Source organism: Barbatula barbatula, assembly GCF_947034865.1.
Source record: "Barbatula barbatula genome assembly, chromosome: 4".
NCBI lineage: Eukaryota > Metazoa > Chordata > Actinopteri > Cypriniformes > Nemacheilidae > Barbatula > Barbatula barbatula.
Window position 1 is genome coordinate 11,006,955 of NC_136768.1, and position 14,839 is coordinate 11,021,793.

The following is a 14,839-nucleotide window of genomic DNA, read 5'->3' on the forward strand; positions in this document are numbered from 1 at the left end:
AACCCAATATTAAAATTGAACCGCTTGATACTTAAACTATTGCAAATAAAACCGGCTTTTTAAATGATCACATTAGGGACAAAAATGTTGACATCATGTGCCTGAAAGAAACTTGGCATCAGCCAGATGTTTTTTCTGCTCTAAATGAGTCCTGTCCCCCTGGCTACAGTTACCTCCAAAAAGCTTGTAGCATTGGCCGTGGTGGTGGACTGGCTATCACCTACCGCAGTCACTTGGATTTGTCCCTTGTGACCCTCCCCGAGCTGTCTCATTTGAATATTTGGCTTTTAACATAATAATACTAGGAGATTTCAAGATTCATGTTAACAATTGCACCTAACACTTTGCTAAATAATTCTTGCAGCTATTGGACTGTTTAAACCTTGTTGATGTTCCCACACACAAAGGGAGTACTCTTGATCTGGTCCTCACTGAGTCTGCTCCTCTGATCATATGGTTATTTTCATGGAACTGTCTGCTTTGTTTCCCCATGTCAAGCCTAAACGTGAAATACACTTTAGAAACCTAAAAAACATAAACCCAGACAATCTGGTGTCAAGCCTTTAACACCTAAATCCTGCAAATACGTCTTCAGAATCTGTGGAGTACGATCATAAGTCATGGAGCAGCATTTTGAACTATCATGCACCCATCAAAGTCAGAACAGTCAGGTTTTCCCGTAAAGCTCCTGGGTTTATCAGTGACCTGCTGAAAATGAAGGCAGCCGGATGTGTCTTCGAGTGACGGTATATAGCATCTGGACTTACTGTTCATAGACTGGCCTATCGGGACCATCGAAAAGCCTATCTGAAGGCGATCAAAGTAGCAGTCACAGTTCTACTCTAATATCATGCAAAATAGTCCTGGAAATTCTAAACAGTTGTTTTCCCCTAAAATCACCTCCTTAAACCTAAAATTGTTCTGCAAATGGAAGGTACAGAAGAACAGTGCAATGAGCTCATGACTTTCTTCAGTAACAAAGTTGCCAAAGTTCGCTCCTCTCTCTCTGTTCCTTGCCCCTCGTCTGTGACAACTGCTGACCCTCAGTTTGGTTTGCCGAGGCAGTTTTGCTGTTTACCAGAAATCACTAAACTTGAAGTTGAGGACACTATCAAGGGAATTATATCTTCCACCTGTGCTCTCGACCCTTTTCCTACAGCGCTGGCGAAAGCAAATATTTATGTCATCAGTCCCTTAATCAGCACAATAATAAATCAGCTCCTTCAGGCTGGTTACGTGCCATCCATTTTAAAAGTAGCTTTAATCAGGCCAATAGTTAAAAAACCTTCTCTGGATCCTCAAACCCTGGCAAATTATAGGCCCATATCACATCTGCCATTTCTTCCAAAAGTAATTGAAAAATCAGTTGTCAGTTACCTTCAGGATCACCTCAAACTAAACAATAATTTAGAAAAATTTCTGTCAGGTTTCCGTTCCGACCACAGCACTGAAACAGCTCTAGTGAGAGTCACAAATGACCTACTGATGACAGCTGATGCTGGTTCACCATCTCTATGGGTCCTCCTGGATCTGTCTGCAGCATTTGACACCATTGACCATGGTATTCTCCCTTAATTGGTTACATCATTGGATCTATTGGACTTGATAACACAGAGCTGCGTTGGTTTGAATCATATTTCACTGACAGGCTTTGGGAAATTCAAGGTCCCATTCACATGCTGCTGGTTGCGGGGTTCCACAGGGATCAATCCCTGGACCTATTTTATTCATCCTCTATATGCTCCCCCATGGCAAAATCATCAGTCATTTCAGAATATCTTTCCATTGTTGCGCATATGATACACAACTATATATAAAAATGGATACAAACTCATCATCAACAACAACAGCCTGTCTGTAAACATAATTTCACCACCTCAGGAATATTGCCAGACTCTGTCCCACACTCTCTCTACATGACGCTGAAAAACTCATCCATGCCTTTGTCTCCTCCAGACTGGATTATTGTAATGCTCTTCTCATCGGGATCCCTGGCAAGAGTATACAGAAACTCCAGCACATACAGAACACTGCTGCCAGGATCCTGATGAGAGTACGTAAACATTGACATATTTCGCCTATTCTTATATTCCTAGACTGGCTTCCTATTTCTGCCCGGATTCCCTGCCAGTTTCCCTTCTCACGCACCAGTGTGTCCATAGAATTGCCCCCACTTACCTTAAAGAACTCCTCACCTCACAGAACTCTTCACGCTCTCTACGCTCCATAAATACCCATCGGCTCCTCCCCCCCCTTGACTAAGACCCGAACCATTGGGGACAGAGCTTTATGCGCTTCAAACACCCGGCCTCTGGAATGACCTCCCTTTACATCTAAAGGTCCCACAAGCCATTGATAGTTTTAAGAAGCACACCATTCTTAAAACACACCATTTTAAAAAGTATTTTAATGTTTAGATTATCTTTTAATGTTCTAATCCCTAGCTAACTGTTGTTAATTTGAGGTTATGCGTTGTAGCACTTTGAAATTTTCTTGGAAATGTAATTGAAAACGTTTTATTCTTATATATGTTGAAAAAGCACAGTCTGTCTCCTCTTAGGAGCCATTCTTTTTTTGATCACACAAATGGTTGCAGAGTTATGGTAAAATCAATAACCGCTTGGTAGAATGTGTCAGTGATGACACGTCCGATTTAAAAGGGTTAACCTGCACAGCATCACCAGTCATTCAATCTTATGAGTCTACTGAGCAAGTTTGCAATAATAAAACAATTGCAAAACTCTTTATTTATAGCAAATTATTTGGAATTCCCGATCAAAGGTCCTATAAAACCCTACAAGAAAATTCAGCCTTGTAGCTGCTCATTAGCTAGGCCAAGCTGGTAGTCCATCCTGGTCAGGCAACAGGCAAGCAACAGCTGTTCTAACCAGCTTCAGGTGGCCATGCTGTTTTGGTGGCTGGTTGACAAGCTTTAAAAGTTTGCAGAGAGTGACAGAAAGAAGACATTGATGCTTTTATTCAGGTGAACACAGCAAACTGACAGGAACCCAATGGAGTAAAATACAGAAAATCTGATGTAAGATAGTTCACCACAATACACCCACAACCACACATCATTCTTTACATGTATGGTGTGAGCTCTAACTCCCAAAACCAAAACTCAATCTCAGTTTCTCCCAATAGATTTTATCACCAATAAAAACAAGAACTGAGTTGCCACCGACACTCCCAGTCTTTTCCTTTATACAAATGCAAGAGAAGAAAGCTGCACAGAGCCGACTGTTTTAACCCAGTAAGTATCCCATGAGAGGAACATATACTGGCCATTTAAAACGGATCGCTGAAGCCATTCAAAGCTAAAGCGCACTTCACTTACCTAGTTTAGGGAGGGAATATTTTACTTTAAAGTAATCCTGGTAGAACTGCAGGAGTCTCTTGGTGATGTGCAGAGCGTAGTCTCCCGATCCGCTCTGGATGGCGTCAGGTCTGGCGTACAGTCGAATCTACAACACGGGAATTAAAAGAAAAAAGTGTAAGGTGAAGAAACTCTTGCACAGGAATAATGGCTTCGAATTTAAGAATAAGCATCCGATGGCGAAAACACCTTTATACGGATTGTGAATGTTGCAATTGTTTAAGGATTACACATTTCTCTGTTTCTCATTCGGTGTGCAAAACATTAGCTGTATATACTGTATGTCATCTAAAATGTAGGACGTATAATGGTCTGCATTATTGTAACAGCCTTATCGGTTGTGTTACACAAGTCAAAACAGGGGACAGATCTTACTGTGTGAGATTAAAACAGTTACATCTATAAAATAAGTGTATTTACAATTATCACATTGGATTTAAAACAACACAAAAGATATGATTACATTAATCCCATACCCTTAAAACAATCTTCCAAGTGTTTTTAAAGTCCAAATGTGAAATCATCCACCAGTATACAGTCCAATAAAGTAACAATCATCTTGTATGAAAAGAAGTGATGGGCGCTTTCGAAACACTGCTTCATGAAGCTTCGAAACCTTTATGAGTCTTTTGTTTAGAATCTGTGCTTAAAACAAGGCTTTGTTAAGTCATTACTGTTTCGAAACTCCCACGTTTCATCACTAGGGGGTGTTGATTTGTTTTTTGAAATCTAAGGTTAGTTATCATATTAAAACGCCCAAATCCTACCTGACATGAAATATTTATTTATATTTATATATATATATTTCACTATAAACACAACACTGAGTAGACAAAAAGTATTATTTGGCTTTTAAATACATATTTATTATACTATATATACTATAAATATTTACAAAATACACACAGTTTATATTAATCATTACTATTCAATTTTTAGCTAGACCAAAGGGGATTGTCGTTAGTTCACTTGGTCTTAAAGTTTCACAGATGACCCTCAGATTTATATCCATACAAAACCCGGTGATAGCTCATTTAATTTGGAAAACTGCATTTCTGAGATAAAAATCGGGATGTTCTCTGATGGAATAGCAATAAGACGGAGGTGAGGCTCATTGGATCACCCCATCAAATCAGTAAAACGGAGTCATTAACTCTAAACCTAGAGGGCTCCGTTCTAAAAAACTTGGATGTGATATTTGACACAAATTTAACCTTCTGTCACTGGTCTTTTAGTGGTTTCTTATTCTGCTTCAGATTAGCCTTTAGGTAATACCTTGGTGTTTTTAATATGTTTTTGGTCACACTTTATTTTAAGGTCCATTAATAAACCATTAACTATATTAACTTTTGCCTCAGCTTTAATGATAAATAGTATTAATCATTGTTACTGTTAAAGTTAAAGACATTTTACATTGTTTGTTCATATTGCATTAACTAATGCTAACGGTTACCATGTTTGATTACAAAAAATGTATTAGTAAATAGTATAATTAACAGGAACTAAGATTAATAAATCACTGTAGATGTTATTGTTTATTATTAGTTCACGTTAGCTTATGCATTGACTAAAGGGGACGTCTGATTAGTGAGTAGTATAGCCGTTTGAGCACAAACAACATCTGCAAAGTCGAAACGCTAAAATTTCACAGAAAATAAAGATATTTTATTTAACAGATATCACTTTTTTAAAGACTACAATGAACGGCTTGTTATGACTATAACAAACCTTTTCCCGAAAAACGTCTAAAAAATAATGAGAAAATTAAGGACAGGTGGGAAACCTGCAATTGATGGAATCCACGGTAAACTGGCGGTAATTAACTGAAATCCGTCGTAGCAACGGATAACTTTCAATCCATGAGCATGTTTTCATAACAGTGCAAGGGCACACTTGCCGTCTTTTTGACATGGGCACTTTGACAAAAAACTTTTTTTAACAAGCATTGTGGTTACAAACAACAGTGTCTTTTATTGCTATAACAACCGCTGCAACAGTAGCTGTCTATCTACCATCACCTTCTCTATGGCTCCAGCTCTGTTATCCATCCTCGCTTGTTGCCTTGCTGCGGAATCAGGCAATGACTTGGGAGGCCGCGTTTGTGCACGAATGCAGCTCAAAGAAACATATCGGCTTAATAGGCAGCGTTACAAAATTATATTTGAAAAATAAACAGAAAGCGTCTTTGCAATAACCAATCACATTTTTAAAAACTACAATGCTAATATCTCGATAGAAATGCAATCAAAAGTTATACAAAACTGTGCTCCATCAGGCTGCCATTTTTATTTTTTGGAGATTGATCCTGCTCGACCACAATCACCGTCCTCGCAGGTTGTTCTTGTTGCTATGGAAACGACAGGTCTCGATAACCGCTGATTGGTCAGCTGTCAAAGGGCACTTGATGAAGGGCGTTTTTCCAGAAAAGACACCTGCGTTGGCATTTTTGGAAAATCGAAACATGAACACCTATTGTTTAGCACATCATAATTAATAAATTTTAGGTTGGAGTAAGTAGGACCCCTTTAAGAAATTCTACCTTGTTGTAAAGTGTTACCCTAGTAGGAAGTTAATCTTGGAAACAAATCACATTTGCTTTATTCAATATTTTGATTTGGAAAAGAGTGTGAGGTGTTGCTTTGGTGGGAAATGTTTTCCCACAGCTAAACAGATCCTTTGGCTCATTGAGCTTCAGGCTGATGCACGCCCCAGCTTTTTGAGTGGGTATCCATCTAGTAAGAATGAATGGCCTTGAACGCTCAGCCAAACAGAGTTACAGTGCAAAACAAGCAGAAGGAAAGACATTGTTTCAAAGCCTGCCAGCAATGCACATTGAATGATGTGTTGTTTACCTCACACAATGCTGCTGTATCGATCGAATCTAATATTAAAATAAATGAAGGGCACTGAGGGCTGTGGAAATGATTCAAACTCCAATCAAATTAGGCAAACGGCTCAAACTGAAAATCATGAGGAGTTTTATTAATGAGCTATAGGGCAGAGAGTTCAATCTGATGCTGGTGCTGACTGCTTCATTTGTTTAAGCTTGTTTGTTGTTGGATTATTTGAAAATAGCTTGATGAACAAATGAAACAGGGTTAATTGAACTTTAATAGATGAGCGGCTGTTAAACATGAATCAATGGACCAATGAATGCTTTAAAGCATCAGTCAAATCACTCAGAAGGAGGTGAACACCTTACCTGTTACCAACAAGCTCTAACTAAACTGTAGATGTATATGAAAAATACCTGAACCACTTCACCAGAAATTCACTGCTCTAAAAATTCTAACTAATTTGTGTCCTGACATTCAATCATACAAATGTTTTAATAAAATGCTAAGATTTCTGTTGGAAAGATGGTCTGGTGTCTTTCCTGTATCAATCAAGACCACTTGGTATTTTTTAAATAAATAAATAAATGTGACTACGATGTGAACCACGCACATATCGCACCTGTCTTCAACTCTGATCATGAGATGAGGGGGCAGATTTCACTCATTTTTATTTTGGCTCTAATATAAGACAAACAGTACAAACTATAGAACTAATGAAGTCAAACATGTTAGAGAGCTAGTGTTTGTTTGTGTGAGAAATCAAGAGTAGGCGCTATTGGGCCAGATTGGTTAGTTCATATATGGTGCACTGGAGAGGGGACATTGATCAATACTGCATGATTTCAAAACTCCTCTCAAAATGCTTGCTATGGATGCAAAAAACACAGAAAATCGAAACCAGTCTGAATTTCATTATCACGGACGAAAATATCGGAGGCAGTGTGTATATGTGATTGACACAACATGAGGTGCAACTCAATGTGCAGTAATGTTTGTTATTAACTAATTATTCTATTTGGGCTAACTGGCCCTTTAAGAAGGTAGAGTATCCGAGTGAGAACCAAGAGTAATAACTTCTCTCACAAACATTCATTTCCCACAATGTTTCCTACGGCTCTGCACAGTCAAACCTTTATGATAGATAGTGTGAGGGGGACACACTGAGACATTAATATGATTGTTCGGGAAGTTAGGAGGTGGCTTTCCGCTACAACCTGAGATGTAGGTATAAATGCTCAAGATAGAAGAAACATAATAATCAGAATGCCAGAGATGGTTTTAAATAAAGTAGAGTAGCTCATGCTGAAGGAGAGAGATTGGTTATGGTAATATGAGGGGAGACCGGTCAAGGTTATTGTAAGAGCCACAGATAAATTATATAGCATCTAACATGCAAGTCAGACCTTTGAACCAATGTCATATCCATGGCAAATATTATGTTGATTTCTTCACAAATAAAGCAGACTGAACCGGGTAAATCTCATTTGTATTTTTGTCAAAAAGCCAAAGGCTATGATCATGCCGTGAAAAACTCACAACAACTCCATTATCTGTTTTGGATTCTCTGTAGGTGAAGTTGCACACCGCCCAGGCCAGGTAGTACGTGGACATACGGGGAGTCCTGGAGAAATGGTTGGTCACCCATCCGTCCTCATCAGATGTGGACGTCTCCACTGGCATGTTGGACAGCGACTGATACGAGCTCTCGTGTCTCAGACTCACTCTGAATGTGGCTTTATAAATGGGCTCGTCGAAACACGGGAAGGCCTTTCTGGCGTGAGTGGGAGAGAACTGCGTCACAGCCAGATACCTGCAGAAAGGAAAATGAAGAAAAGAAGAGGATCACGACAAATTTTAATTATCATAATCAGGATGGCAATTTATAAATAAGTTTGGAGTTTTAGCTACAAAGAACTGTGGAAATGCTCTAGATGAACACTTGGGGCAGTTTCCTGGACAGGGAATAGATTAAACCAGGACTAGACCTTAGCTAAATAATGAAAGATGTTTGGGGAGGAGAGAGTGGGCGAAGAAACTTTGAAGAAACTATTGCATGCAGAATCTGTAATAGCAATGCTGTCCAACATCCCAACTACAAGTTAATTTCCAGGAAGCCGCATTAATGAATATCAAAACTAGACAGGGGGATTTTATCACTGAAGGATGCTCCATCATGTACATCCTCGTTCTACACAAAGGTTAGAGCAAGCTTTGAACAGAAGAGGTTAATGGCTAGTCCGAAAACGTTTGTACATTGAGAATTGTATCTCTATGAGTCACACATAGAGGATATACACACCAATCCATTGGTGATGCTGTATGCTGCTGTGGTAGAGCTGTACTTGCTTTGATAGATGAATATAACTTACTAGCAGGGCTCCAAACTGCGACGAAATTACATTTTGCGACCAGTTTTCGAGGCAGCGCAAGCATTTCTACTCGCTTGTGCATGTGTGTGAACATGAAGAATGTTATGTTCTTAAAAGGCAATAAAATCATTGTAAGACAAGACCTTTCTTTAATTTTGTTTTAATGTGTATACTGTAAACAATGAAAAATATAATTTTTGACAAACACAATTTCTGTTGGTTTAAATGAGTTCAGATTACTTTCTCTCTATTTAGCAGTAGACACTGCCTCTTTTAAACGAAGCAGAATGAAATCTGTTGTCATCAAGCAACTTACTAAGTAACTTGCTGTAACAGCATCAGTAATACAGTTATTTTGGGGGGGAAATGTGTATAATTCCATTGAAGGCTTATTGAAGGTGTGCCCCCCAAATGTTTTTCTTGCGCTCCTAAAATTTTAAGTCAGGGGCTACAGTGCTCCTAGTAAATATTTTGTGTCTGGAGCCTTGTACTAGTCACTGTTCACTGTTGGGCCAGTTCGAGCAAGAGCTTTCAACAGGGCGGGGAGCACCAATAGCCTTTAACCACAAGGCTGAAATAAAGACGCCCTTCTATTGTCAGACAAGTAGCCCCGCACGGCCTTAAAACCATTGCCCAAATATTACTCTCAGAAAAAAAGGTCACATAACCCAGACATTTCAACGGGAAACGTGAAATTTAATCAGACAGAAGACTAGCTAGATCGCATCATCATACAACAAACAAGATGGAGAGAACCGACGGAGGTAGACGTTTGTTTGCTCATTTTGGTGAAAGATGAAAAGATGGAATTAAAGGTCAAGAAAAATGAGTGAAGGATGAATAAATAAATCTTGAAAAGACCAGATGATCTGGTGTCTATTTTTATCCATAAATAGTCAATGCAAAGCACCTCATGAATGCTGATTCGTATATTAATAAGCCTGGCATCCAATCAGGCACCATAATGGACGTAAACCGTTTCCAACCGCTATTAGATGCCATTAAAAAATATAACAAAAAAATTATGTCAAAATGCAGAAAACCCCGGATAGTTGACATAGTTGTTTTCTTAATCTGGTTTTGTTATGAACATAATTCAGATTGATAACGAGAACATGAAGAGAAACGATTGTGCTAGAGCGTAATGGCTGTATTTACAGACATTAGATGATTATGCACAGTATTTAAGGAAAATATATTAAGTTATTGATTTACACTGTGTTCTGCATTTGATGCTGTCCTGTATTCCATGCAGTCGGATCATCTCCTACGCATGCGCTTATAGTGTGACGGTGAAACAGCGCTGATTAAATATTTGGATTGAATTTTTATTTAAGATTTGAGTTGGATTTTACAGAAAGGTGCATGAAACAATTATCACTCAATACACGTGCAAATAATAACGATACTATATTGTGATAATGTGGATCTTTAATGTGGATCTTTGAGGTCAAATTAAATGTGTGTGAGGCATTAATGCTTATCATCGTTTTTACTGTCTGCAATGTAACTTGAGTTCACTAACTCTCCATTTGTCTCGCAACTTGTTTAAAAAATGTGCATGTGCATGTGCATGGTTCAGAGTTTGCTTATAGGTGCGCAGATTCTCCCATCAAGTTTGCTTTTAATAGATCACAACCTTTGCGTGGAAAGTGGCGTATGCACGTTTTTACATGAGACCCCTGGACTTCATAAGAAGAATCCAAAACATAACTGTGGATATCTTATTGTTTTTGGAAAAAGCTAAGTATAGTTGACAAATGTTGTTCAAACTTCGGTATGAAGAAATTGGGTTAGTCATATTATAATTTATAAAGAAATGTGTATATCAGTCTGTAGGATTTTCTGCTAAATTTGGCGTTAAAACAAATATCATAGGCGTAGCTTGATGGCACTGTGAATGAGCATGGACTGTTGAGAGATGTTGCTTTTACCTTCACTAGACATGGAGATCAATATGATGGGACTTACTGTACAAATCATGTTCATGGATGACAAAGTTGTATAACCGTTTTGTTAAAATAAATGTTATGTTCGTTGAATATTATGTTTAAATGTTTTTGAAGTGTGACCATGAAATAGACACCTTTAGGGTAAGGCATAAATATGTTTCAAACACAGTAAAACCTGGCGCAAAGAATCAACACCAAAACTCGGGACCAAAAAGTAGATATACTGTGCATTTTACCTGATACCAATAAATAATATAGCGGTGTAAATATACATTGTATGTGACCCAGGACCAACAAAACGGTCTATATAGTAGCACGGAAATATCTGTGGCAAAAGCCAACAAAATTTTGTATGGGTCAAAAAAGTTTGAAAGATTTCTCCACCAAATCTCGATGAAATATGTCCTATCCTAACAAACCATACATCAATGGAAAGCTTATATATTCAGCTTTCAGATGATGTATAAATCTCAATTTTAAAAATGTACCCATAAGAGTGGTTTTGTTGTCCAGGGTCACATATTTGTTTATGCGAAGTATCTGTTCATCTTGAATAGCTTTATGAGTTTATGTTGGGTCATCCGAAGACTTCAAACATTAGAACTGTGTCTTAAAGTGGGCCATACAAAGGCATGACGCTTTACCAGTCTCAATGTTTATTTCATTCTCAAATTGAGAAAACTAGATAAATGGTGTCAGTGCGGAGACTTTCTCTGACATAAAGCTGACTCTGCATAGAGTTACAGAAGTTAAGCACTGTGCTGGCAAACTGTGTTGTGAGAGCTTCGATATTTCATAGTAAATGAGTCAGTGACTGCAGTGCTCAATCACAGCTGTCACCCACAGGCTTTCTGATGTTCATTCAGATCAGTGTGGCAACCTCACTGACCTCCATCTCTAAACACTAACTATGCAGTTGCCCTGCTCTCTCAAATGCCAGATCTAAATCACAACACAGCAACAGAAAATAAAAATAAACAGAAAAACATGCAGAAGATGAGCAATCCTGTGCACTTTTAGCATCTCTGGGGATGTCATGAAAATGTACTATTTTTGCAATGGCAACTCCTTCCAAAACAAAGAGGGGGAAATGCATTAGCAATATCCAATATATCGGACACTACAGAAACACTTAACACAGAAGAAAAGTTAGTGTCTGACGTTTGAATGAAACATCCTATTTAGGATTAGACTTCCAAACTAACTGACACATTGTCAGTCTTGCATCTTCAGTGTTTGTAAAACTCGCTCTGCTGTTGTATTTGACACTTTATCTGTGCAGTACAGGACAATACCAACATATGAATGGAATTGCATATTCCGTTTAGACAGATATATAATCAAAGTTCATTGCATGCGTATTTAAAAAAATGTGTTTATATTGAAAGATCATTATTTAATAGAGAATGCAAGTATACAAGCAATTTTAATTCAGCTGAAGGGTTTTGGCGGGGGACCTACAAACAACTAGTTTTATTACCCTAACAAGAAATGGCAGCAAAGATTTCTTACACAACATGAATATATATATTTAAAACCGCTACGTAAACCGTGTTCTTAGGCTATGGATTCAGAATCTACGTTCCTAGAGATGCGTAGTCACAACCCTCTGTTAACAACGTTTAAAGGTGTGCTTTTTCTAAAACGTTAGGGACAAAAAATTGGGTGAGAACGTGTGTGAGGAATTGAATGTTAAAGACAGCGTGTGAGACCTTACCTAAGGCCTAGTCCACCACTGCAAGGGTTTTTTTTATACACAGAGTTTTTCCTTCGTTGAAAAAACCCCACATCCACAGGAAACGGCAAAACACGTTTTAAAGCGCCGTCGAAAGCATGCAAGACCAACAGGTGACGATATAACCCTAACAACAAAGCCGTGATGGCCACTCAGAAGCCTGGAATCTGACGTCAAACAACGGAGATAGCGGCACGCATTCCAACGTCACACGCATACCCAGCTAGCAAAAAATATCGGCAAGACTTCTTTTTGCCGCCAGCCCTAAGCTGTCGGCTATAGGTGCGTCTCGCTGGCGGGGATGAAACGTTTGCCGCCGAATACGTCACTCCCATTTCTTGCGAGATGCCGCCGGCATGCAGCCGGCGGCCCGACTGCTTCATTTTCTCTGGCGGTTGCCTCCGTCGATTGGACTGCGGCGGGCTGGCGGCAAGCCGCTTTGAAATTTTCTCAAAATCGACCATGTGCAGGAGTTAGAGTAAAACTGACAGCATTTTAACTACCTTTCACACTTAAAGTGGTTATAAAATCATAATAGCCTAGATGTTAATTATATCCAACAGGCTATAGTTGTTTTGCTCCAAAGTCAGTAGGGTTTATAACAGATTCTTGACTATGATTCCATTAAAGTAAGGTTTGGAAAATGACATTTAAATTACTTTGAAACTCTGAAGCGAGTACAGTAATATATGTAAAATATATCGAATTATTTTATGCACTTAGGTGAATTTTAATTATGTAAATCTTAAAACACGGGAATCTTCTGGAAGAAAACCTATTTACTTTAAAAAAGAAATGTTGACTCAATTACTTTAGAACAGAAGGCACTGAAAACTTTGTAAATTATTTCTCCCCCTGTTTGCTTATAGGCCTACTATATAACCGTCAATAAAAGATCAAATTCCAACGTCATACGCCAAATCCACATTTCACCGTCTCACGACAACACTGAAACCCGAGTTTCTAAAAATCTTCACCCTGACGGAGTTTTAAAGAAAGTTCGGTTTCAGTGACCCCGCATACCGTGTGACGTTACGTGTGGATAGGAAGTTTGACGTGAAATGTCTGCTGATGAATTCGTTTAATTTCGTTAACTGTGATTAGCCTTTCGCCTTTAAACTTTTGAACGTACTCCTTTAAAAGCATTTCGTTCATTCAACGGCCTAATGTAGGCCTATATTAAAACGGACCGCACGGGCAATTTTGCTCGTTTCCGATATTTCAGTCGGCTATATTTTGCTAAACAAAAACTGGGACAGTATTATACAGAAGTATACTGTACGCCTACCTTCTTTCGCCATACAGCATGTATGAACTGCGGAAAAATCCCAAGAGTTCATTTTCAATCTGCGCTTCAAACGTGATGTTGATCTTATATGTTCTGAGGGGCTTCATCTCTCTGTGCAGCGCGATCACATACACCTGGTTGGGTTGGTGGTAAAAGCGTCGGTGGATCCTCATGACGCCTGTTTTCTTACTGTCTGAATACACCAGCACTTTAGTCACCTCCAGTCTGTCTGTGTGCAACACGATGAACTTAGTGGAGTTAACGCATTCAAACTCAATGTTCACCTCACCGGAGAACGTGAAGTTATCCATGTACACGGACAGTCTGAGGTCGTAGTGGCGAGGGCGCAGGGTGGCCGGTAAGCGCAGATGTCTCCAGGGCTGCTGGCCATCCTCTGATACTCTATGACTGATGCTTCTGTCCCGGGACTGACTCGACTTGTTACTGGAGCCGTTACCGGCCAGAGTCCCGCTGCTCTCCGCGGCGCATCGCTCGAAGCTGACGCTGAGCGCGATGACAGTGACGATGATGAGGGTGAGGATGGAGATGGCGAAGCCCAGCACCAGTCTCTTGTGCACCTTGACGTGCTGTTCGGTAGTCCGGGGTCGGACCACCACGCTGTCGGCCCACTGATCGGACAAAGCCCGTCCGTTCCTCATGTTCATGTCCTCAAACCCCATCGGCACGAACGTTCGCTGCATTAAAACGAGTTTAAGATTAAACGCAAAACATTCTTTCTCCATAAATATTATTTTTTTTCACGCCACGCTATAAGTCCAGAGGATGAATGGACTTATTTAACATCGATATCATGTGCTAACCATGCAACTTTTACAATATAATTGAATAATTAGTCATAAAACAGATGCAGGAGCTCCGATAAAAATGAATACGAAATTCCTACCGCAAATCCCCGCCAATATACGACTTCTCCTCTGAAACGAGTCTGATGTGCATTAAGTTCCACAACTGCTTCATGATAAATCAGAAGTGTTGTGAATTTCTCTTCATTCCTTTAATTTCTCCTGCCTCCATCCTCCTCGCTTTCTCCCTCTGTCCCCCTCTCAACCAGTGTCTCTCTCTCTCTCTCTCTCTCTCTCTCTCTCTCTCTCTCTCTCTCTCTCTCTCTCTCTCTACGTAAGTATGTAAGAAAGAATATCAGTCAAAGTGATTTCCATCTATCGGATTTGATGTGTGTTCAGTTGAATGGTCTCTAATTAAACAGCGAAGTACATACATTAAACATATCTTCTCCTTCATAAATCAAAATTGCTGAATTGCA

The 14,839-nt window shown here is 39.3% G+C and overlaps 1 protein-coding gene across 2 annotated transcripts in view; it reads right to left on the bottom strand.

The window, feature by feature from the left end:
- Positions 1-14,615, bottom strand: part of LOC306892925 (thyrotropin-releasing hormone-degrading ectoenzyme-like) — an 80,170-nt gene extending 65,555 nt beyond the window's left edge. The window contains exons 1-4 of one of the 2 annotated variants that reach the window (XM_079454326.1): positions 14,462-14,612; positions 13,558-14,252; positions 7,750-8,023; positions 3,338-3,464 (exon numbers count right to left, since the gene is read on the bottom strand). In XM_079454326.1, the coding sequence (XP_079310452.1) occupies positions 3,338-3,464; positions 7,750-8,023; positions 13,558-14,237 (1,081 nt within the window). In that variant the 5' untranslated portion in view covers positions 14,238-14,252; positions 14,462-14,612. Of the gene's footprint in view, positions 1-3,337; positions 3,465-7,749; positions 8,024-13,557 lie in introns of both variants that reach the window. The other variant, XM_079454327.1, reaches the window with a different exon arrangement.
- Between the last annotated feature and the right edge of the window lie 224 nt (positions 14,616-14,839).